Here is a 26,660-nt window from a genome sequence, read left to right as displayed (position 1 = left end):
GAACTTGAGACTGAACTTGAGACCTTTCGCATGCAAAGCATGAACTCTCTTCTGAGCTATAGTTTCATATATTCTCATACACTATGCAATTGCTCATGTCGAGGCACTTGCAAACCATTTCAGAAGGGCTGTCAACCAATTAAAGGATTTAGTTGGTTAGTCATCTGTTTTAACTGCTTAGTGTATTAACTAATTAAATGTAAATAAATTTGCATATTTTGAAAACCTCTGTATAAGTGACTTATTAAGAATATCATTTGAGATCAGTTACTATATAATAAATAAAATTTTGTTAAAAGAAAGCTATTTTTATTTTTTTTATTTTTCATAATCAATTATAGTGACATAACAATAAACTGAAATGCTACCGATCCCATTTATATTAATGCTTTTTTTTCCTGAAGCTCTTGCATGAGAAATAAGGGACTTAAAATGGTACACGTTGAAAAGGGCATTATATTGGGGGGGGGGGGGGGGGATTCAACTCAAAGTTTGATAATATTGTGAAATACTGCCAACTCTGTGATTTCTCTTTATAGTTTATGAACACTAATAGGTGGTTGCTATGTAATGCCTAGGGAAAAATTTAAACTTAGATGCCAGCCAAAATCAGCCATTTTGTTCAGTATGTTTAAACTTTTAGGCAACATGGTTTTATTCTGCTGTTGAGTTAAAGTTGGGATCCTAAATTTACTTATTAAGTCACAAATCTCATAAAGGACAATCAGGCTTACTTCTGAGCAAATGCTACCACATTTCATATTTGAGCCGTTTTTAGTGGATTTAATTATTATTTTGTTTTTAGCTGTATATATAAAACAGGTGTTCTTTATCTATTAATTTTAAATCAAAAAGCATTACTGGGAAAAACACTCAGAGAGAGGGATAGGGAGGGAGGGAGAGAGAGAGACCTATAAGAAAACAAAGCTAGGTTTAACATTGCTTAGACATTCATAGAATCATACATTGGAAGAGACCTTGTGGGCCATCCAGTCCAATCCCCTGTCAAGAAGCAGGAAAATTACATTGAACAAACCCCTGACAGATGGCAATCCAGCCTCTGTTTGAAAGCCTCCAAAGAAGGAGCCTCCACCACACTCCGGGGCAGAGAGTTCCACTGCTGAACAGCTCTCACAGTCAGGAAGTTCTTCCTCATGTTCAGGGGAAAATTCTTTTTCTGTAGTTTGAAACCATTGTTCTGTGTCCTAGTTGCAGCAGAAAACAAGCCTGCTCTCTCCTCCCTATGATTTCCCCTCACATATCTATACATGCCTATCATGTCTCTTCTGCAGGCTAAACATGCCAGCTCTTTAAGTTGTGCCTCATAGGGCTTGTTCTCCAGATCCTTCATAATTTTAGTCACCCTTCTCTGGCTTCTTCCTATTTCAGTAACCTAACTGTGTGTCTGTATGTACACCCAGACATAAATGTACATATATGGCAACACTGACAAATAGATCTGTCATATCAATATTTCTAAGCAATTAAAAAGGGAAAAATCTTTCCTTCAAGAAGGTTTATGTAAAAAAAAAATCAAATTACAGCACAAGGGTAATGCGATGGAATAGGACACTCTCTTGAGTGACTCAAGTATATCATTTGCTCAAAGGGCAGGGAATGACGAAAGAACAGTAATGAATACACACTTACTACCTCCCTCCTCAGTAACCTCAGCAACCCAACTAAGTTCTACCTCTTTCCAAGAGGAGCAAAGCCAGTCTCCTTAGTCATTCCTTCTTGAACTTTTCTTAAGACAAAAGGCCACTTACAGCTAATTTGTGTGTGTGTTTATGATTGGGGTTCATGTGTAGGAGAGGCTAATAAGGGACTAAAATCATTTTTGAAACCTTTAGACTAAGGTTTAATAAAATCCAGGTCATTCAAAGCTAAACATGAGTGCTAAGATGGGCAGTGCTCCCACATTATCCTGTTAAACTGTTAATCTCCACACAGACAAACTTGAATAATTTCCTGATATGGAAATAGAGTCTTTACATGCACTGGCTGTGTGTAATGGAAACAGGGAGCCCACGGATACTGCTTTAACTTAATGGAGAGCCCAGTAATGGCCAGAGCCAGATGTTAGAACCTACAGACATCAAACAAAAATGATCATTACAGCATTCAATCATGCCATTTAGTATTTTCAACAAGCTAAGCAGAAAGCCATTATTTCCACCTTCAGTATAAAGTTTTCTTCGGGCTGCAAATGGAGTTCTGCAATAGACTGACGCACCAGCTGTTCCAACTTCAGATCCCTTTTCCGTGGAACTTCCAGCAATGGGAACAAGTCATTGATCAGGCCCAGAAAGATAGGGACATCATTAGTGACTACCTTGGGTAGATTAAAATCCCTGAGGGCTCTCATCAAAACCTTCAGAAAAACCAACATGACACTATAATTAAATGAAATAATAACAAACCATAATGTAAGGCATAAAATTAACAAACATTATGAATTAATCATACTTAAACAATTACAACCCATATGGCTTGTTAAACTCAATCTGCTACCTGCAGTGATATAGACTGGATCCTGGAAATGGGATGCTGCAACAGCTCCGCTCCCATTACAGTTCAATTTCTTAGTTTTGTGAATGAGAAAATGGTATGTTAAAACCATTTCTGTGTGTTCCCAGGAGGACATTAACTGTGACTTTTAAAACCAGTGAATTGGGTACAATGCAAATACCTTCCAAAATGTTTGACAGCCTTGAAAAGCAGATTGTTTCCTCATTTCATACAATTAAAATGGAATAAGAATCATGTGTCACCCCAGATGTTACTAGACTGCAGCTCTCATGATCCTGAAAAATTGGCAGTGCTGGTTAGGACTGTTGGGAGTTACAATTCAGTAGCAACTGCTGCAGAAAGTCTCTGAAGTTCTTTGTACCCAACAGCTTTAACAACTAGGTGGATATGATATTTCCAATCTGATCAAAAATACTGTATACAAATTATGAGACAGATAGTCTACCCAAAAAGCTGTGCTAACTAGGAAAAGTAGCAAAAGAGGAAAAGTAAGCAAGAAAGAGGAGCAAGTTATAGAAGTTCCATGAGTATCAGCAGAAGAAATTGGTTCCTGTTACCAGCAGTATACAATGGAAGAAACTTCGGAAATCATATGGAGGAAGAGACACGTTTAATAAAGAAAATAGGGGAGCAAACGTAATTTCTCCTAAATTTGGTCACTGTTTGCTAAGCGAGAGTTCTGCCAAAGGCTTCATTGACAAAGTGGCTTTTGAGAATGGACTTGAATGAAAGGAAAGATGCTCTGGCACTACATACATGTTTGATTAGGGTGTTCCATGCATGGAATAAAGAAAGGGCAATGTTGTGTTGTGTTAAAGAGCAAGAGAGCTTCAAGCCATTGAGGCTGGTACCGCTGGAAGAGAAAATATAATGAGCAGGTAATAAGGGCTGAAGGACAGAGCAAGCAAGGTTGTAGAAAAGGTAAGAGAAGGAGTATCTGTTGGACACAATGGAAAGGGATTTTTTTAAGGAGGGAGGAGGTCACATGCTCTAAGTGACAGGTGAGGTGAGCAATTATGGTGGCAGAGCTGGAGGAGAAAGGTGACAGGTCTACAAAATGAAAGGAGAAGGCAACATGAGGAAATGTGAAGATGATCAGAGCATGAGTCTAGTGGAGAGGACAGAGATTAAATCCAAACCAAAACTGATAATGTCAACAGTTCTTTTGAAATCCCTCTTCTTAATTCATATCAAGAGAATTGGGCACTTTAAATGGATAACCTTATCTTCAGGTTTGCTTCGATCTTCTCGTTTCAGTGATCCAGCCACAACTAGAACAGATTTTATAGCTCTAAGGCCCCAATCATAGTGTTCCTATGGAAGAGAAACAAACAATGGGTTTCAATCATATCAGAAAATATTAAATGAAAACCATTAATCATTCATGCAAGCAATTCACACCTATTTGAATTTATAGGAGGGAAAGCTCAAATTATTTTAGTGGGTACTTGGTTGGGTTTTTTTTTTTTTTGGTCAGAAATAATATTTTTTTGAAAATAAAATTTGAACTTTTTGAAGATATAATGGTGAAATGCCAAATTTTAAAACCCTTGGTTTGATCCATATGTAGATGAGCAAAACAAAAACAAAAAAAGACTCCCTAGCTGTCTTTTCCATGCAATATTGGCTGAAACTTCCCAGGATATCAAAATAGCTAGATTAAAAAAAAAGCCATGGCTCATAATTTCTGTGTTGGAATAAATTGCAGTATTTCCTGGCACCCATTGCTTTGTGAAATTCCAACAAGTCAGTGCAGTGATCCTCTCCTGTTCCAAAGCATAGACCTAAATGGATTTTAAAACATTTGTCTTTGCTGCCAAGGGAACTTTGAAACCCTTCTTTGGAATTGTATTTTTCAGAGATGAGGGCAAGAGTCTCTGAAAGAAATTTCTCAACATCCTCACAACATTTCAATTGTCAGCCTTCTTTGGAAGCTGCCATGACAGCCGAGGTGGTACAAGATCAGTATAGATTTGTAGACTATTGAGAGGGTCAAGAGGCTCCATCAAATTGCTCAGACAGCTCACTTCTCTGAAAAACCATATTTTAGTACTATACACACGACACAATTATGCAGCTGGGATTTTCAGTTTAGGGAGGAATATTTAGAATTCTCAGCCAGAGAGCTCTAGTGCTCTCTGGCTGAGTGAAACTCAATTCTCTGAGTTTCATAGGATGGGACCATGGCAGGTAAAATGAAAAAGCAGAGCAACAATTGTGAAGATTGAATGGACCCTTGCTTTCATTGTCAATTTTATTATTGTCAATGTTATTATTGGTTAATTTTCTTCTCAAAGGAAGTACTGAAAAGTGTTAACAGTTTTCTTCTCATTGCACTGTTTCCTTCATAGAAATATGCAAAACAATTACATACAAAATTTCTGTAGAATAGGTCCAGAACTTCAAAGATTCCAGACAGCCCAGGATTATCCTCCTCAGTTTCTCAACACTTTCGAATTATGCTTTTTAACTGTTTGGAAAATATTGATATTCTTCCCATCTCTATCACTGTCTTATAACAAATAAGACACAAGAACAGAAGATAAATCTAGAGTAGGAATCGTGCAACTCACTACATGTTGTTGAACTCCAGTTCCCATAATCGGTAGCCACATTAGCTAATGACAAAGGATGCACAACTGCACCAACCCTACTATACATGCATTCTAACTTAACATTCAGTCTTTATCTTTCTGCTTCATAGAATCTTCTGAGTAAAGATATCATTTGTAGATAAGATATTCAATTTGATTTGCTTTATCAAGTGCTGTAAATAAACTTCTGAGTACACAAGTCTAAATAAAAAGATTATAGTGATCTTGTATGTATTTACACATAATCTTTTTAAAGACTAAAGAGAAGCAACTAATATTTTTTTAAAAATTCCCCACCTCATACTCCCAGTTGTAATTATGGGCTTAGCTTTGCCATTCCATTAACCAGGTAGATACGTTGGAGTAAATTGTAAAAATAAATAAGGCAGGATTAATCATATCCAGCATGGGTTTCATCTGTTAGTCAATAGTAAGAAAGCTCAACATGTTCTGGCAGGAAGTGTAATTTATATATAATGACATCCTCTCGAGGAAAACTGCTTGGCCTCACACCGAAATGGTTTGATTTAAATACTTAAAATTCATCTGGTATGCTCAGTTTTGTTGCTTCTATTGTCTTCTTCCAACTGATAGCCTTCACTCTGTGACACTTCAGGGGCTTCTGTTATATGGCTCCCATTCTTCATGACCATGGCATTCACCTATGGGAGCTGGAATCCCTATGTGGTGACCCACATGTCCCTCACCATTGTCTCAAATTATTGTTTTGAACAAGGAAATATCTACTTTCAAATGAGAATAATGATAACTAGCTCCCACTAACATACATAAGCTATACTCACTTCAGCTATTTGCTAGCAGCAGGAGAAGTCATTTGAGCCTGTCATTATTAATGTATTTAATTACAGTTTAGTTGGTTGCAAGATTAGTAATAATTCTTAATAATTCAAATTTAAAAAATAATAAATTATGAACTATTTTACAGCTACCAAAAGAAATCTAGAACTGTCATTCTCTACTGCATTGCTCTAATACAGTGGTTCCCAACCTGCAGTCCATAGACCACCAGTGGTTCGCAAGAACAAAAATATGGTCCACAGCCTCACCATTGCTACACCATTGCCTTGAAAACACAGCAACAAGAGCGACTGGTCTTGTGAAATTCTCTTATAATGCCGAGGCAATTGAGATGTCAGGAGGAGAGAGGCTGACTACCCACGAAAGATTACTACTACCACATCAGCTCTAGAATACTTAATATGGTTTTCTGTGGGCGAGCAGATGGTGATTACTGGATGGCATATGTTCTGTGTCAAAAAACTAGAGCTGATGAGGTCTATACAATGCAATTTTCTGAATCAGCACCCCAAATAACCAAATCAAATCTAAAGTTAACCAAAAACTTATTTGTAGCTCTTTTGATACTAATGTTGGAAATTGGTCCCTGGTCAAAGTGATCCCTGGTTTAAAAAAGGTTGGGAACCCCTGCTCTAGTACAAATTAAAAGTGATCCGAATTTGTTTCAAAATGTACAGGTTTGATAGAAAGTGTATCAATACACTTGGTCCAAAGCCAGTAAAAAACCTTCATAAACAAGCAAATGTCAAGGCAATTTTAGTTGTTACAATGCCTGCTGTTGGCTGAAAACATTTGAGCTTACTTTGACCTTTGATAACATTTAAATCTGATGGTATTCTAGTCCATCTAGCCTGCATGAATCACATTTTCTTCTACCTTGTGCAATGTTGTGGTGATTGTTTACTATATTAGATTAAAGGCAGAATACAAATCCAAATATAACCACCACATTCAGACTGATCTTCAGCCACCTGTTTCGATAGAAGTTCATGGCACAGTTTATAGAGGCAAATAAACTTTCTAGAAAGCAACCGGGCATCCACAAATCCTTCTGCCACCAGCATTATTTCACAAATGAGCTCAAGATCTGGAATCACCATTGCGCAGGGCCTGTTAAATTGATGAAATTGATTAAAATGTATACACATTATAATACAGGCTACCATTAATACCATGACTCCCTTGTATAAAGCAATCCATAGCTTAAGCAATGCTTGAGAAAGTTAGTAATGACTATGCTGACTGGGTGCCAGAGCCCAAAAAAGTAATTTGAAAACTAACTTCTACAAATAGTTCATAGACTTTTTTTTGTTTTTTTGTTTTTGGCCATTGGTGTCATACATGGAGATGTCTGTACAAATCGACCTCTAGAACTTCCAAGTCTGAATGCTTCTACCAGGGAGAACTGGCCCTAAAATTATTGATAAGTCTGATTTCATTTATTTCCAGAGGAATCATCTTTCCAAGATTGACCCAAGATGTTTTTCTGCTTATGGCAAAGAACAAAATGTCAGAGAAATTTAATTCCAGATACAGAAATGAACTTGACTTGTAGGTGGGTTGTACTTCCGCACTGGTCACAGGACAGTGTCCTCTATGGACACCAGGCTAGTTTAAGTAAAGCAGAGCACACACATCTCCTCAAGCAAAAAGATGTGGTCAGGGGGATCAGGGAGAATATCTAGTGAGCTTCTTCTCTCTGACACCCAAAGAGGCCTGAGATATATGTGTAACTCTACAATACTATACGATAAATTGTCATTTTAATTATTTGCATATAATTTATTATGTATTTGTATTTTTAATGTGTACTCTATGGCATCGAATGCCTGCCATTTATGTTGTAAGCCGCCCCGAGTCCCCAAGGGGAAATGGGACTGGGTATAAATAAAGTTGACTTGACTGTACTAATGGGGTAGAGGCAACCATAAATTTTATTCAGTGACCTTCACAGGTTGTAACTTTCCATTTATTTTTTGGTATGAAGTCCAGTTACTTATATGGAAAGCATGGACAGACCTTCCATTCACCAGCAAAGTCTGAGTATTATCTAAAATGTGGGGCAGGGTGAGGGACCAATCTCCTACTATCCTTTAGGATGTTTCCCCATGTTGTGAAATTGTAATAGTGTATACACTCATGTATTATAGAAATCTAGAGATTTTAGTTAAAAATTTATCCACCCACCCCAATGTATTAGTATCATACATTAACTTTAAAAAAAAATATTACCATCTCTGAATGGAATGGCAAAAGGCAATTGCTTGATCTATCCCAGGAGATAGTAAAAAGAAGCACCAACTCCCTCTACTTTCTCTGCCATGCTGCTGCTTCTGACTTTTTTAATGCCAGGGAGGGGAAAAGGCAGAAGTGGTGGCCAGGGGCAGCTGGCCCTTGAGGCGGCACTGGGGCTTTCCCCTCTCTGCAAATTTATTCTTGACTTATTTGTTTATTTATTTATTTACCACATTTGTACCTCACCCTTCTCAACCCTGAGGGGGACTCAGGGCGGCCTCACACATTGGCAACAATTCAATGCCATAAAATGCATACAATTAAATAAACATTTATTTTAAAAACCAAAGAATGAAAATACCTAAAACAATTACATCAATTATTAAAATCACACAGTCCAAGGTTGTAATCCAGAGCAATTCCAGTTGTCATTGCACAGATTCTACATTCATTTATTTCACTGCAGTTATTCTCCAAAACCTTGGTCACATGGCCATGTTTTTACTTTCTTTCTGAAGGCTAGGAGGGAAGGAGCTGATCGAATATCACTGAGGAGGGTGTTCCACAGCTGAGAGGCCACCATTTACCCACTGGTCATATCAAAATCCATAATTTTGGCCTCAAAATCTGCCCTTGACTTATGCATGATGTATTTTATATATGATTATATATGGTACACACTTTACCAAACTATTTGCTTCTACAATCTGAAACTGTCTTTTGTTCCCAAGCCCACAGGGGGACAAATGAAAGCTTAACTCAAGCCTTACATGCTTGGATCCTAGTTCTCATTCAAGTGTATGCAACAAAACAAAAAACCCCTAAGATTTATTTTCCTTCTGCTTATAGATACAAACATTTATTTTCTTTCTGCTCATGTTCTATGGAGCCAATGTAACATTTTCCATTCTTGCTTCATTACAGTACATACCGAAAAAGAGCTTTAAGGTTTTCTGGAAGCTCTGCTCTTCCGGCATAACCTGGATTAAGAGTTATGAAAATCCCCACTGTTGCTTTCAATTTAATAGTTTCACCTAAAAAGTTAAACCTGTGGGAATGGGTGAGCGACATTGTTATAAATTAAGACATTAACAACATACATTTGTAATTAATGCAAATACTAAATTGTATGCTCAGCGTACCTTTTTTTCTTGTGACGGATAGCATCTTGAATTGATTTAACCTGAACAGCTACAACAGACAACACCTCCACAGATATGCGATTAAATTCATCAAAACATCCCCACACACCAGTTTGGCACAGACCTTTGTAGATATTCCCAATTGACTAATGAAGAGGAAGGAGAAAGAAACACTAAAAACCACAAAGTGTACAGTTTTTGTTCATTCTTTGAAAATATATTGCACTATAACTACTAAGGAATTGACTGAATGATTGGTACCGTAAAGGCTAAAGAAACAGCTAATTTTTTAAATAACTCCCTTGCCAGCTTAGACTTTTTCTATGGCTGGAGCAATAGCATTAAACCTCATTTAGAAATGCAGTATGGTTATATTGTAAAGCTTATTAGCTTGACTTAGTTTATATAAATGGTGGGTATGAAGAGCCTGGTAAAGTAAAATGCTACAAACAGGCACACCACAATTGTTATGCACGATCTAATCAACAATATTGGCTCAAAAATGTAGTCAATTAACATTTGTTGGTCCTCGATTACTTTTTCTCCATGCTGTTCTGGAAATGTCTGGATGGTGGAACTGTATGTTATATACCATTTCTAATCAGTGACACTAATTTGGAATGAATGAAGTTGGTAAGAAAATCAGCATACATCAACAGGGACCTCGATCCACATGCTTCCTACTCCCAATTCTTCTAATTGTAAGCTTCTCTGAGAACTAAAGAGTGGCCTATAAACAATAAAATATACACATATGACTGTATTTCATGGGGAGCTGTTTCCATGTCATTGCCAATAACAAGATCACTAGATTTTGATCAATCAATTTGGTAAACAATTAAAGACTAGAAATGCCATTAGAGACATATTTTCCTTTTCATATTCCCAGTAAATTTGAATATGATTTTATTGAAATTCCTTTGCTCCTACAGCAACTCCATTGTGACCACTGATTCCCAGGGCTTGTAGATAAGGAATACAGAGTCTTCATTAGCAGAGAGTTTAAAGAACAGGGAGATAAAACATAGGAGGGAGATGTAATTAAAATTCACTAAGATCCCATAAGACAGAAAGAGCTATGTGCTGTAGTTCAAAATCGCAGTGGACAAGGAGGGCTTTCCCAAGCAATAAACAATGGCATAATAGAGCAGATTTGCAGATGTGAGCCACAGGATATTTTGATTAGCAGGAACAATGGCATCATACCCATCTACCCACCCACCAATTCCCCTGTTCTTCCCTTATTGTGTGGATGAATTCCCTATATGTGGATGGAGAAGGATGGATTTTAACACCAATTTCCGTTTTTTCCGTTATTCCAAATCAAATTGTTCAGAGCTCCCTTCCCTATACCATCTGTGTACAAGAAGGAATTTCTGTCACAATTCAAATTGAATTGTTCAGAGCTCCCTTCCCTATACCATCTGTGTAGAAGAAGGAATATGTGTGTGCGTGTGGGGGGGGGGGGGAAGCATTCTGATTAATGTTATCATTGATAGTCCACTTTAAATGTCATAATTTATCCTGTGACATCCTGGGGTTTATAATTTGCTTAAAACACCAGAAGAGCTCCCTAACTAGCTGAGAATCCCATAGTTCCCTCCCCTAAACTAGCAATTCCAGGATGTCATAGCACTGAACATGGCACTTGAAGTGGAATCATTACACAATGGTTCTGTAGTGCAAACAGTGGGTTCCGATCATCTATATACAATCACAATGCAATTGCATAAGTATACTGCCCTCTGGTACTGTTCCGGGCAGAGGTCAAAAGGGGGCCTAGACAGAGAAGAATAGTCCATTTTATGGGGGGAGGGAGTTGATGGAGTAAAACCATTTTCCCTTGCTTTTCTGTTATTCCTCCTAACCATGTCACCATCGTTGAAACAACCATAATTTATGAAATGGGAAGGGGGGGGGAGAGATAGTAACCAGTGAAAATTGGGGAAATGGTTTTCCTCCTTCAACTCCTCCCCCTACTGTAAAATAGACTATTCTTCTCTGACTTGGTCCCCTTTTAACTTCCGCCAAGATAATGGAACAGTAAGTTACATTTCTAAAGTACCTTTGTAGATTCTGGATCAGGAGTAACAATCATTAGACTAGTGTTTATCTGTGGCTGATCTTTGTAAACCAGAAAGCCCCTTGTTCTCTGGAGATCACAGTTTCCAAGACTCTTCAGAGGGAAGAGAGTTTCCACAGGTCTCCAGTACTGATTACCTTTGTATTCAGAAACTGGATGCAAATGTTTTCATGCTTTGTAAATTTTCAGAATTAATTAACAGAATTCATTGAACCAGACCTGGGATCTACCTATTTAAATTTCCATACTCATATGGTCTGTGTTATCATAATTTTCAAACCATTTTAATGTATGTATCTGGATATCACTCCTATGTGCAAGGTTGCTTTGCAAAATGGTTTTGTACGTGAAATTGTACCTACAAAATATTATTTAAAATACTGTCTCGCTGAGCTATCAGAATATATTAAATACCACAATTCCATGATTTGAATCTAGTGAATAATATTATTCCAGAACAAATCTTATAGTATAATTTATACACCTTCATAAAAGAGCATGTTTCATTTATTGGATAATGAGTTGGCAGTTAAATGCTAGCCTCACACTTGCTGTAATAATAGAAGAGTGCATATTATGTGATGATTAGTCACCATCTATGGGATAGCAGGATACAAAACACCTAATTCAAAGTAATTCTAACAGCATCCTTTCACTCACTCACACACACACACACACACATACACACACATGTTAAGTGAAGGATACACCACTATTATGTACCAAATATCAGGTCTGAGCAGATCTCAGTCCTGAAGTATCTGTTTTTTCTGCTAAAGGGGGCAAATGCAAATAGTGGCTTAGAGGGCAACCATCTACTTATTGTAATAAGCCATATATTTCCATGACTTATGTACCGGAATGGGCCTACTTTGCTAGGCTACTGTGTAGGAAACGTTCTAGGCCCTGGAGCTACAGAAGGTAGAGGGCGCCAGTGAGAAACCAATAATCTGGGAGACTGGGAGAAGTCTGAGGAGGGACAAACATCTGTGAGGAGGAAATTAAAAATAGTGCTACATTTTAGAGAGCCTCTAAGGGACAGAGTGCCTATATGAGGAGCCTCTGGAAGGGAGAACTGAGAGACTTTGAAAAGGCCGGTTAATTCTCCTGTGAGTGAACATATTTCTGTGGAAGACAAGTGAAAGAACCATTTTCTTTTAAGAAAACAGTTTGATAATCTTCTGAAACTATATGTGTCTGTGGAACTCTCTCCCCAAGGATATCAGGTTGGCCACCTCCCTCCTGTCCTTTAGAAGAAAACTGAAGACTTGGTTTTGGGACCAGGCGTTCAATTAGTGGACAGAAGCAATTGGAAAGAAGACTTGGATACTGTGACATTGAATTAACCCCAGACTTGGATTTGGTTTTAACTGGCGTGGCTAATTTATTGTTTTAATGAATTGTTGTTAATGTTTTATTGCATTTGTTGAGTATTTATATGATCACAGCATCGTACGGTGCTTATGTGAGGCCGCCCTGAGTCCCCCCTTGGGGGGAGAAGGGTGGGGTAAAAGTGTATGAAATAATAAATAATAATAAATAATGTGTCTGAATCTCTCCTAATATCTGAGCAACCTTCTTGATCTAGTTCAAATAAACTTCACAAATCTTCACCACAATTTATACTTTACCACAAGTATTCAGTGTGTCTTTCTGTGCATCAATAAAAGAAAGGGGGCTGTCTGCATAACAGCCATCATTATTTAAGTTGGAGTTTCCCTCCGTTTTTGAGTGGCTCTGTGAACTGACTCCAGTAGTCGGTGGACCAATGGGACACAGAAGAGTGAATGGTGTGATCGTAGACCAATACATTTAGATTGGTGGCAGTGAAGTTTTATCATGATGTAACCGGTGGTCAGCGGTTGGGTTCTATTGTAATTTGCAATTTCAGCTCTTAGTCTTCATCTAGTTTACTTGATGAAGACATAGATGAATAACAAAGCCATACGGCTTTTAATTAGCATTTGAACAAATACAGTACCTTGTAATCCATTTGTTCTGAGCAGTTGAAGACATAAACCATCATTCCTAGAGACCGACCTAAATCCTTGGTGGTTTCTGTTTTCCCTGTTCCTGCAGGTCCTGATAAAGCACCACTCATAGTCAAGTGAAGAGACTGTGTTAAGGTAATATAGCATCTGTAAGAAAAGATATGTTATACCGTTTACTTCTGGAAAAGCTACAGAAGAAATACATTAAGATAATACCACCATTTTTTGCAGAGCAGTGACTGTATGGGTTGCAATCTATGGGTGCAATGTCTTGACTATTGTACCAAATAGTCTTTTGGTCCAAAAGACTATTGTACCAAATAGACTTTTATTTTCCACACTTTCAGAATAATATGTGCTAGAAAAAGACCAAAAACCCACAAGAATTTCAAATCTCAAATAGATTTTATCTATCAAATGTACTTTCTGAAGTAATTATTTGTCTACATTAGTTCATGTATCTTTAACAAGTCAAAGGCACAAAATTATTATATTGTCTTCAGTTTGAAGAGGTCAAGATATCAAGATAGTCAAACCATTGATATTGAGCTGAATTTCCAGTGATATAAAACAGAGTATTATGTCTGGGTCTAAACATTAACAAAAGGATCACCACACAAGAGAAAGCCACAAACAGAATGGGAATGGGACACATGCTCCTCTTCCACACCACTTTGGGGGACTCCTTTGCTGGTTAATCTCAGCCAGCAGAATAGTTATTTTCAAAAATCCTTCTGCCAGTTGCTCTCTGACATTAGCCAGTACTTAGACAGTTCACTGAATGGAAAACTGGTTCAGGTAACACAAGAGCCTTCAGTCTTTTTCTAATCCTACAACAGACAACATATCTCTGAGTTTGGATTGCACTGCCCTCTTATACAGGATGGGGAAAGTGACCATCTGGAAACACTGGCAGCTGCTGTAACAACATGTTTCAGATAAGATGTCAAACAGCATATATTATAACTACACATGCTTATTGCGCTAAATATCTCTGTTTAATTATTGAATATATATCTTATATTTCTTCCTCTTTTGCAAATGGAGCGGTGCAGCTCACACAATCCAAGTAGTCATAGGGGTACAGAATATGTTTTACAGTTGAAAAGCCTGCAGTGCATGTGAGAAGCTTGCACATAACATTTGTAAAAGGTAGCTGTAGAACAGTGGGGATTTAAAATCAGTTTTCTCATAGTTATATAATAACTATGATATTAAAGTACACCCCACTCACACACCAAGTGGGATACAGAAGTTGATGTGGTAAGAGTGAAATGGTTCAAATATGACAATGTCTTCTGGTTGTACGTACTAAAACCCCATGAGTTAGCAATAACAGCTGCTTCCGAAAAGATCTACTAGAAAATACATAGTAAGGTAATTCATTCATGGCTTTAGACTCCATGTTTGCCAATAAACTATTCATAAACATTTCCCAACACTGTGTTGTTTTCTATTTTCTAATAATCATGGAGTTTCTAGAAGGAGCCCTATGACCTTCCCAATGTTTGTGGACCACAATGCTCATCAGAGTTAGTTAGCATGGACAACAGTGATTATTGTTAGTATCTGGGGTCCAACAATATTCAAAGGGCCATATGATTCCTAATTCTAGAAGAATTTTGAGTGTCCACTGTTCTGATTCCAATATACATAATCCACAAAATGACTATAATGATGTCAACATTAATCACAAATAGTCTAAGCTCTCTAGCAGGTATTGGATATTCATTTGGAATTGTATCAACAGGTAACACTTCTTTCCACTTTACAGAAATTATCATAAAGGAAACTTTAATTAATGCATGTATAAACTCTGCCAAGTTGAGTCCAAAAACAAGAAACCTCACACTACCAATTAGAATTATGGTTGTTCATTTTTTCAAACCCTAAAAATGAGAAAAACAATAAGAAATGGATTAACATTATGTCTAGCTATGCTGGTCTACATGCTGACCACTGGGAGTCCAAAGAATTGGTTTGAGTTCATCAATATAAACTTGGGTGGCAATATTCAAAATAATTTTATCTGCCCATCAAGACCTACATGGGTTTGTAATTCTATTTTGTAGAAACCTAGCAGCACTAATTCTACTCCTTGTACAATTCTTGAGTGCTAACTACTGAGTAACGATAGGCCCTTCACCTATTTTCTCTTTCCAAAGTAAGAGTGCCATATATGAAGTTTTGAGGACATTCTTTCCAAGGCCGCATCTCAGGCCTCTCATCTTAACCATTTATTCAGGCTCAATTGAGACAGCTTTCTAGGCTTCCTGCCACTGGCATTGTTCGCCAGCTTGAAGAAATCTCTTCTGCTATTTACCACCCTGTGCTCTTTCATCTCTCATGCTAGAGGGCCTCACTAGGTCTTCCAGCTTTCTCTAAATCTTCTTCTTCCTCATTAGTCTTCTTCTCCACCCTTGATCTTCATCTCCTTCACCCTCGTGATTGTCTTTTGTGTGCTCTCTGATATCTTTGACTTCCAGAAAACCTTTTCCTTTAGCGCTACGGTACTTTTGCTTTCTTCCGTGACCATCTCCACATGATCCTATAACCCTGCAGTACTTATTATTATTACTGTATACCTGCTCTCCTTGTACTTTACTAGTAGGCCTGCCTCCATTGGCTTCTGAAGGAGTGGGCTATTTCCTTTGTCCTTTCCTGATCACGATGCTCTCTACCCTTTTTTCCTTAAACTCCACAAGGTGTCCTTCTTCGTTTGTTCTTGTATGCCCTCCTCCAGCGCATTGATCCTACCGCTTTACTAAGATATAATTGATCATGTCATACTCTACCCATCTGGTGAAATCTAAGTGGCCAGCCTTTCCTATCTTTTTTTAACCAGCTGTTTCTGTCATGTACAAGAATGTTATTGTTCTTTTCAAAACTTCTAAAGTTATGCACACAAAAAGGCATGGGGAAGGATACGTGGGGGATTCAGTTACTACTAGGTGGACTGCTTCATCATTAAAAGAAAATTTGTCCCTAGCTCCTTCCTCTTCAAGGTCACAGGAAATGCCCCAACATGTTAAAAAGAAGGGGGAGAAAAAGTTTTTCTTAATCCACAACTTTTAAAGAAATAAGGAATAGAATTTCTTTTTATAAATTTTACTCTAGGGGGAAAGTTCTCTTTTGGCAATTACAAAAAACATGTAACTTTTCTGGCTGTACTCGGTGTGGCATGGGATTGGCTATGGAAAAAGTGCAAAGTTCCTCACATTAAGGTTGGGGGTTACTCTCTTACTTGCTTTGTCTCTTGATATTTTTGAAAAGAAAAATTCTGTGAAGCTTGAATCAGCTATAAAGGGACAAATGCCTAGCCAGACTGGAGAATGATATTCTCAAGTGAACCAGAAAAATGTTGTGCAGAGTGAACCAGAAAAATACAGTATTGCTGGTACAGATTGGGCATCCCTATCAGGAATTATGAAGTTCAAAATACTCCAAAATTGTCCACATGGCTGGCTGAGATAATGAAAGCTTTGCTTTCTGATGGTTCAATGTACACATACTTTGTTAATACACAAAAATATTACAAATAATTTAACTTCAGCTATATGTATTAGTTGTACATGAAACATAAATGACTTTCATGTTTAGAATTGACTCTCATGTGGACAATTTTGGATTTTGGAATATTTGGATTTCAGAATTCCTGATAAATCCCCACCACCCAACATCTATCCAAAAATCCAAAACACTTCTGATCCTAACTATGTTGGATAAGAGATAATCAATTTATATTGTTCTAAATCCTCATCTCCAACAGATTTCTTTGTGTCAGAGATGTTTGTCAAACTGGTGTAGCCTAAAGAATTTGTACCTGAAACTCAACTATTTGCTTATTATTTCAATCAAAAATGCCAATCTGAAAGTGGTATCTTGAATCTGACAACCAGTCTTTGATACCAATGAGCCCAGGATAGCATCTTCAAACTACTTTAAATTCGCTCTATGAAAACTTGTTTAGACGATGAAAATATCTGATTCTGGTATATGATGTATTAATAATAGTCAGCTATTGTGATTCAATATAAAACATTTCTTTTAAAAATGTCATCAATAAAGGAAACAAACTTTACAAAGTGAATTTTGATTAAAATTCTAAAATTCATTGTATATGCTCTTGGACTTGATAGTTTGACATGCTAAAATGTATAATGACTGACAACAGATGGACAGAGTCCACCAGAACCCATCATATGACACAGGGATACTTCTGGTGGGTCTCTGTTGGGCTCCGTTCCAGCAGCGCACTAAGAGGGAGCCCTGAGGACACGGGTGACCACCCGTCTCCTCATTGAAGAAACAGGGGACAGCACGGGAGGAAGCTGGGGACAATGGGGAAATGTCATGGCATGGCAGCCCATTACCAACCACACTGTCCCCAGGTGATGAGGTCCTTAATCATCATTGGCTATGTTGGCTAAGGATAATGGAAATTATATTCCAACAACATTTGGAGAGATAAGCTTTGGTTACCCATGCTGTAATTCAAAGTGTATGACTCTGCATACTTGATCACAGGATCTCCAAACTTAGTATATCACTAGAAAAGGATAAAAAATAAAAACGTATTCTTGATCAGATCCATCAGGTACCAAAACAATAGATTTTTTTTGTTCTCCAAAAGGTACATTATGAATAAATTTTAATCATACTTGATGGTTCTGTTAGCACTGACATCCAAAGTTTAATACTGATCTCCAAATTTCAGCTATTGGGAATAAAATAAAATTCTTTTTCTTGTTCATGGTCTATTTTGTATAGAATATGGATTGTGGGGTTACCAGTCAAATTAATTTTAAACCAGAAGTAGGATCCCCAGTATCACTCCAGTCCAAACCAGGTAAATGTATCAGTGGTCTATAAAGTGGCACATCTAAACTGAACATCATAATGTTGAGGCATTTTATCAAAAGCATCCAGTCATGGGAAGCATGAAATCCAATATTTATTATTCCACTCCAACAGAATCTGACTGAATTCTGGGATTTTCAGTTTAGTGTGGGTGGTTTATAATCCTGAGCCAGGAAGCTGCTATGGTGCCTCTGGCCAAAGTGTAAACCCCGGGCACTCGTTGGATACAGCAAGTGTGTTATAAATTTGCACAGAATTGTGAAAGGGTTTTATGGATTACCCCAGCTATGCAGTGATTGTCCTGTTGAGGGCCAAGGAAAATCGTTGAGGGCCAAGGAAAAACAGTGTAGTTTCTTCACATTCCCAGGGGTATCTCCTTTTGGTACTTTTGCTGCATCTAATTATCACAATTTTGGCCAGGTATGGTGGGGAAGGAAGCAGAGTTTAAAGAAGTTCCTTTTATGGACCCTGTTTTCTTGAATACAGTGACCTGTGAAGATCAGCAGAAACAGCGGCACGAGACTATTATTCAACTGGTAAATTACAGAAGATAGCTCAGCTTTGAAATTATTTCCTGTTATTTTTCTTTTCTCGGGTATTGTCAAAACTTTCTGCTCAGCCCTCTCTGACCTGCTGGCTCGGCTAGGGCTAATTTGTATGCTCCGGTCTCATTAGTCCCAGCCTCCCTGCAGGTCTCTGCAAAAAGACACAGGAAGAGGCTGTTGCTGCGAGTTTGGTCAACAGGCATCCTCTGCAGCTCCTTGGCTGCCCTGTATACCCTGCGTCTGTTTCCTTTCCTCACTGTATATACATATATTAAAAAGTTCATCTCTGTGGCAAATCAGTCTTACTCACTTTGGGCTTCATTGTCAGGTTATCATGCAAAATGGCAATTAATAGGAATTCTATATTTTAATGCTATTTGGCAGCTTGATTATTTAAGCACATTAAAACACACAGAGAGAAACGGGCAATCTTAATCACCCCTTCAGAGCATATGGTTCCAGACAAGGTTTCCCAGGTCTCAAAATACAGAGGTGCCATCAACCCTCTCATAACTGTATGGCAACTGTGCTTCCTGCAATCCAGAAAAGTTATTTCTGCCTAGAGTAGACACACCTCAGTCACTTTGCATTGCATCTGAAGAAGTGTGTTTATATCCACCCATAGTAAAATAAAATAAAAACCCTTAGCTAGCCTTAGAGGTGCTGCCATGTTTCCTTCCCCCACTCCTCTTCTGCCTTTTTACATCAGCTTCTGTCTGCCATCTGTCTAGTTAGTGGGCAGCCAGCCGCAGGAGACAGAGACAGCTGCTCTTGACATTGCAAAAAACATCAGTACTTCCTTAAAGGCTTTGGCAATGTGGATAAACAATTTCAGCAAAAAGAATATTTAAAATTGCTGCAAATTTTCCCTTCCAACTGCTATTGTGCATTGCACCACAACAAAACGATTATGTTCAGTGGAAAGAGATTTTTCTTCAGCAACTGTTCAGAGCAACACGCAGTTGTTGGGTCTTAAAAAAAAACCCTGAATGCAAGTAAAGAGAGTGAAAAGACCATTCTCCTCAACAAATTGCTTTCACCATATGCAAAAAATGCAAAAAATAATTAACAGGATAGTCAAATGGTACTTCCTCCTGGCTAAACAGGCATAAGATCGCAGCATTTGGGATTTTTTTTCTCCTTTTTTGAGGTAAAATGTTGATCAATAAAGTTAGCTAGACCCATTTACACCTCTGCAGACCCAACATTAGAAAAGATGGAGAAAATACTCATGTTTTTAAGAAAGAATAACAGTTGTTTTTTTAAACCAAAATCCAACCACTTTCCCACTCTCCTAATAATCAGGCTTTTTGTTGATGCCTAAATTTCGCTATTTTATACGTATATTCAGAAATGGAGAAACGATTAGAAAAGCTAAAACCCAGAAACCTTCATAATTCTACTCTCTTAAAATTTTCTCCAAATCATAGTTGCCAGATTAAAAATTGTTGAAAGTTTATGTACTTTTAATGGTTGTGTAAAACAGAAATTTCAGAAGGTGTTGCTTGTCATGCAACCAGCTGACTCTCAACACTTGCTGGAATTCCTTCTTCTATGCAGCCATTAAAGGAACAGGCCAATTTTCACTCAGGCCATTCTGCCCTTCAGCCATTTCAATTACGGCCCTTACCTGTCAGTTAGCAGCGTGATTACAAGTCTGGGACTATTCCCAAGATATTCATAAGCATACCGAAATTGGGCATCACAAATGTTGACAAAACATTCGCTTAGCTCTTCATCCCATCGGTGACGCAGTTGTGATAGCCATGTAAATGCTTGCCCATTAGAAACCTCAAGAAAAAGGAAAGGGGGAGCAACAAATTAATAGATATTCCAGAAAATTCTATAACTAAGGCGGCAGTCTAGAAATATTTTTATTTTCTTTCCCCCCACTGTATGATCATAATCAAATTCAATTCAACATTTCTTTTGAAGTTGAGACTAAACCATAGGATAGATTCACTGATAGCAGAACCTCTAGTAACCGCAGTTCATATTTTGCTACATTCGTAATGCAGTTTATCAAGTAAAATGCAGGGATTCTAGAAAAGCGGGAAAGCGAGGAAAGACCACAAACATTTTGGCATCCGAGACAAATGGCAATATAATGCCTCTCGTTCCCTCATGCCCCTCCCCCAGCAGTTGAGAATGATGCTACTTATAGTCACCAACATCTGGGACCAACATCATTTCATAGGTTAACATGCAACCAGTAAGTATGTTCTATGGGGCTGTGGTGGTGCAGCTGGTTAAATCACTAAGCTGCAGAACTTGCAGACCGGAAGCTTGGCGGTTTGAATCTATGAAACGGAATGAGCTCCTGTTGTTAGCCCCAGCTCCTGCCAACCTAGCAGTTCAAAAACATGCAAATATGAATAGATCAATAGGTACCACTCCAGCGGGAAGCTCCATGCAGTCATGCCGGCCACATGACTTTGAAGGCGTCTACAGAGCATCACCCCACAGAGTCAGACTCAACTAGATTTAATGTCAAGGGAAAACCTTTACCTTTCAATATGGTCTATATAGAGAAGTATCCAAATAGTCAATCTCTGAACTTCTGTTCAGACAGGTTTTGCCATTGCCGTTGCTATAAGCCAAGAGAGTGTGTCATGTCCAAGACCCCTCAGTGTGTGTCCCCATAGCTGAGCAAGGAATCACACCCTGGTTTACTTGAGTCAAACCACTGTACTATGCTACGTACAAATGCTACATTCAGCAAAGGACAAGAGGGATCCTCTCACCTCTGCAGGAGTCTACCGTATACCATGCAGCTGTGGACAAGTCTACATAGGGACCACCAAACGCAGCGCCCAGACACGCATCAAGGAACATGAAAGGCACTGCAGACTACTTCAACCAGAGAAGTCAGCCATAGCAGAGCACCTGATGAACCAGCCTGGACACAGCATATTATTTGAGAACACAGAAATGCTGGACCACACCAACAACCACCATGTCAGACTACACAGAGAAGCCACTGAAATCCACAAGCATGTGGACAATTTCAACAGAAAGGAAGAGACCATGAAAATGAACAAAATCTGGCTACCAGTATTAAAAAACTCTAAAATTACAACAGCAAAACAGCAGAGAGGAAACAACCAGGCACAACTTAACAGCTCTCAGCAAGAGATTTTCCCAGGCTCAGCCAGGCCTTCAAATGCTAATGAAGGTGGCCAGTTGAAACATTCACACCTAGCTCCAGCAGAGAAAAGCTCTTTGCCCCACCTCAGCCATTCCACAGATATATATCCCATTGCCTTAATTCCAACAGACCTCACTACCTCTGAGGATGCTTGCCATAAATGCAGGCGAAACGTCAGGAGAAATGCCTCTAGAACATGGCTCTATAGCCCGAAAAAACCCACAAGAACCTACTGTACTATACTTGCTTACTATTAATTTTGTCTTTTGTTATTACAGTTTTCCCTCTACATTTGTGCTCTTGACTTTAGGGGATTTGATTGTTCACAAATTTGATTAAAAACATCATCTCTAAAAATTTCTAACTCCTGCCGTGTGGCTCTGTGTTCAGCTTCCTCCAGTAATGTTGGAGGACCCAGAGTTTTCTAGAGAGATCGTCTCTCTAGGAATCTCTATGTCCTCCAATGTGATTCTATCTTCAGATTCCAGAGGAAGTTGACCATATAATTATGCTGGAAGACCTAGAAATTAATAGAGAAGTTTTCAATCAAGTAAAAAAAAGAAAGAAATTTATTCATTTGCTGTTTTATACTTTTATCCTTCATTTGCTGTTTTATACTTTTATCCTGTGCCTCCAAGCCCACCAAATGTGGAGAACTGATTGTATTCATTTATTGGTTTTATTCTATTTCTATTCTGTCTTTTTCTCTATGTGGGAAAAACAAATACTGGTGAAATTGGGGTATTGTGTGGTTTCCAGGCTGTATGGCTGTGTTGTAGCATCATTTTCTTCAGATGTTTCATCTGATCCTCTGAAAAATTTATTTTATTTATCGTGTCAGACACAAATTGAGGATGCAGTTATAATGTATAGGAAAACCACAAACAAAGTTAGAAACTTGGCATTGTACTAAATTTCCTTTGACCAGAAGCTGGCCACTTTGAATGCCTCTGTTGCTGCTGTAAGAAGGTCCTCCATTGTGCATGTGGCAGGGATCAGACTGCACTGTAGTAAGTGGTCTATGGTTTGCTCTTTTCCACACTCACATGTCTCTGAAGATGCCAGCCACATATGCATGCAAAACGTCAGGAGAAAATGCTGCTAGAACACGGTCGGAAACTACACAACACCCCAGTGATTCCAGACATGAAAGCCTTCGACAGTCCTGGTGAAATTTTCCACCTCATGTTCCCAAACAGCATACCTAACTTTTTGTACCATGCTTTTCCTTGACTGGAGAGAGACAACCACTTCCTTCTCTAGCTCAAACAGAAAAATGTCTAGGGCCAAATAGCTCTCAAACTGCCCTTTCCTAGCAAGGAATACAATGATATGACCAAGGAGAGGGAGTAACAGTCTCCCCTTGCCTTGCCTTCTCCTTCTGGAGCTGTGGTATAATGGATTGGGCCAGAGGGCAAGGACATGTTAGCGGTTACACTGTCAAGGATGAGGGGAAATGAACCCACTTGATGAAACCATAACTTGCTTCTTTCTGAAATGCCTGAAGTTCTGCAGGGAAGCCATACATTTAGAGTGAGGCTGGAAGTAACTGTCAAGTTAACATTACAACTTTCCTGAAGGTGGGGGGGGGGGGGGGGATAAAAATCCTTAATATGCACAGAAGAAACAGAAGGTTCTCTGCTAGATTCCTATACAATTATAGTATTTTGTACAATTTAAATTGCAAAGTGAGTTGTAATAAATGCTCACATTCACAGTAATATTGAACAGGTCTGGGAAAGATAATTGAGAACTTGCTATCATTTCATAGCATACGGTTTTAATAAACACAAAACATTTGGACACACACGCACACACATTTAAGTAGCACCCTCCCCCCAAAACTGGTAAGTGTAATTATTTAGTCTGAAACCAAAGTAAAAAGGACAGACATTGATTGAATCAAAATACTCTGTCATCCTTATACATAAGCAAGCCAAATATCTTTTCAACAAATGAAATTATTTTTTATTTTATGCTTTTAAAAATGCATTAGGGTAATTGCTCTGCAACAAATTACCTTCTGTGCTATAAGCTTGGCTACAACATCTCTTGCATGCACATCAATTGTGCATATTGTCATGATCTTCTGACGATCTCCAGGGGTGAGTTCCCCTAGCAGCATGTTTATAAGGGCATTCAGTTGAGCAATCTGTGAAATAATTATATTTCAATGGAGATATTACACTGTGAAGGGAAAACCCGATTATATGTCAAGTGCTAAATGGAGCAGTTCTGGCAAGCAAGGCATACTTATTGGGGCTTTTAATCAATACAAATAACTTTGGCAAAGTAATAATGGTATTGTTTTCTCATAATTGCAATTTGCATCCTTAATAACAAAGATATACTCTTCAGCTAGTGGCCATCACTTTTATTTCACTATATATTAAATTCTGCCACACAGATTCATTTGTGCTACATTTGCTTGATAATTCAATGTGATGGAATTATTAAGAGTTTCGGTACACAGAGCATAAAGAATTACACAATAGCCAAACAGCGATGCTTTGTTATTTAAACTCTTTTACCAAAAAAAGATGGGGAAATCATGCATAGCTATCCTGATATATTAACTATCGCATGTGACAAAAGATGAAAAGCCAATTCATCTTCCTGAAGAACAAATCTTGATTGCTAGATTCACAACACATATGCGTACACCAAGAACTGATGCCAAGATACCTACAATAAATCACTGGAGTTGCTATCAAATTGGTAGGAATCAAACACACATGGAACTTGGAGGAAGACCTGATAGAGTGCTGAAATGCATTAAAGAGTTCTCTAAGCAATTTCAGGAGGCGGAACACTTCTATGCCTTGATCCCAAATAGGATTTTGTATCATGCTAGGGAAAGTCGTGGGATTTGATAATTTTACGCAATCTCTAGAGGGAAAGGAGGCATAGTTGAACATGGTTTCTGTACTCTGTCAGATATGTTATTATAGAACATGGTCCTAGGATCTAAGAACAAGGGAGAAAATGGAGAGGTCCTCCAGATATTGTTGGTCTGCAACTCCAGTAATTCTCAGGATTAGTTCTGCTGCATAACATTTCGGAGAATTACAATCCAACAACACCTGAAAGTGACACATTTTCCACCCATGGTTTAGTGCAGAGCTTCTTAAACATTTCCACTTACAGCCCCTTTTGGCCTGCTACATTTTTATGTGACCACGGTATATGGGTATATAAAATAGGCCAAAAATCAAACCTTTACTGATAACAAATCAGCATTTGAAAGGCTTGCTAAATAGGTTGATTTTTCTTTTTATAAAGTACAACTGAAGCATCTTCTACAGAGTCCATGTAAACGCTACACAGCAAATTTGTGTAAATATCTAAAACAGTCACTTGGTGATGTTCATAAAACCTGTATTGTTGTCAAGTGTTTCTGACCCCAACCATGAGCTGAGGGGATCCCATTTGGGGTCAGCACTCACTGTTTCAGAAGCAGTGGCTGTTTGTAGATGGTGATGGTGATGATGATGATGATGATTATGATATTTATATTTATATGGCTATTTTTTTCTGGCTTGAAACAGACTCAAAGCAGCTGAAATGCTAATAATAATGCTAATAATAATAATAATAATAATAATAATAATAATAACTTTATTTATATTCTGCCCTCTCTCCCCCAGGGGACTCGGCGGAGTCACAATCAAAGATGGCAAATATTAAATGCCAGATCCACATCATAAATAACAAACATAAAACAAGCGATCATGTCCCCCCAAAAAATCTAACATATCCGACATTAGACATAAATGATATAAACAACAGTAACTTTCATTTACACTAATTATTAAAATATTATTCAGTTAAAAACAATACAGTGTTAAAGTACATGCCTAGACTAGCCAGAGTTGGGAGACACAGAGGCAAAGAGGCACATATACTTGCCTGTTTGCGGTTGTAGTCTTTTAAAGCAGTTTCAAACCCTTCTTCAAGCCGCTCAAAAGTAATCCGGACATCCGCAGCCCACCAAATCTGACTGCTAGTCAAAGCCACTTGGGCTGGATAGTCAAAGAGCCACTGATCTCGTGGCTTATCCTCATAAGCTATCACAGCATCCATTATTTTCTGCTTAATTGTCTGATGCATAATTTCTTCTAAACAGCTTAACCAACATTCTGCCTAAAGAACACAGACAGACAGATGAACGTAAGTGATGGGAAGAATTCTGCTTCATTTGTGGCTTTTATACCAAATTCACACCTCACATACGCAGGCCAGTCATTGGCATGGATATGTAGTTAGCTTTGTTGAAAACTTCATTTTGGTTCAATGGTTTGCGATAGGGAGACCTAGTACAACTTTGTAGCTCTCCTCATTTTGTTGGAGTCTTCAAAATCCAGGAAAGATCCAACAATATCTAAAGGGTCACAGGTTTCCTAAGCTTGCTGTGCAAAATCTCAGAAGACAGAAACAGACATATTTATGTGGCACAGAAAACTCTTTTCAACACACTGTGTTTTATATGTGCTTATTCTGTAATAACCTCTCCTAACAGAATTTATAAATAAAAATATTATTTGGATTAATGAGAGGTTTGTGATGGTTGTTACCATTTAGGTCTTTTTCACACTACATAATGACAGCACTATGGGCCCTTCTACAAAGGCCCTAAAATCTGAGAGAAACTGGGATAAGGGGGGGGGGGGGGGAAGTGGCTCAATGACACTTGCTGAAAATGCATGTTGAA

General features: G+C 38.2%; 1 protein-coding gene across 1 annotated transcript in view; it reads right to left on the bottom strand.

The window, feature by feature from the left end:
- The window catches only part of LOC132767554 (dynein axonemal heavy chain 11-like), a 248,650-nt gene that overhangs the window by 155,022 nt on the left and 66,968 nt on the right, over positions 1 to 26,660 (bottom strand). Inside the window, exons 29-37 of the mRNA XM_060762691.2 lie at positions 25,859 to 26,092; positions 23,970 to 24,101; positions 20,432 to 20,592; positions 13,387 to 13,543; positions 9,323 to 9,468; positions 9,112 to 9,228; positions 6,917 to 7,055; positions 3,754 to 3,846; positions 2,180 to 2,374 (exon numbers count right to left, since the gene is read on the bottom strand). Of these exons, the coding sequence (XP_060618674.2) occupies positions 2,180 to 2,374; positions 3,754 to 3,846; positions 6,917 to 7,055; positions 9,112 to 9,228; positions 9,323 to 9,468; positions 13,387 to 13,543; positions 20,432 to 20,592; positions 23,970 to 24,101; positions 25,859 to 26,092 (1,374 nt within the window). The remainder of the gene's footprint in view (positions 1 to 2,179; positions 2,375 to 3,753; positions 3,847 to 6,916; positions 7,056 to 9,111; positions 9,229 to 9,322; positions 9,469 to 13,386; positions 13,544 to 20,431; positions 20,593 to 23,969; positions 24,102 to 25,858; positions 26,093 to 26,660) is intronic.

Source organism: Anolis sagrei, chromosome 1 (assembly GCF_037176765.1).
Source record: "Anolis sagrei isolate rAnoSag1 chromosome 1, rAnoSag1.mat, whole genome shotgun sequence".
NCBI classification, from domain to species: Eukaryota; Metazoa; Chordata; class Lepidosauria; order Squamata; family Dactyloidae; genus Anolis; species Anolis sagrei.
The sequence above is the reverse complement of the archived record's forward strand: the minus strand, read 5'-3'. Positions and strand labels throughout refer to the sequence as shown.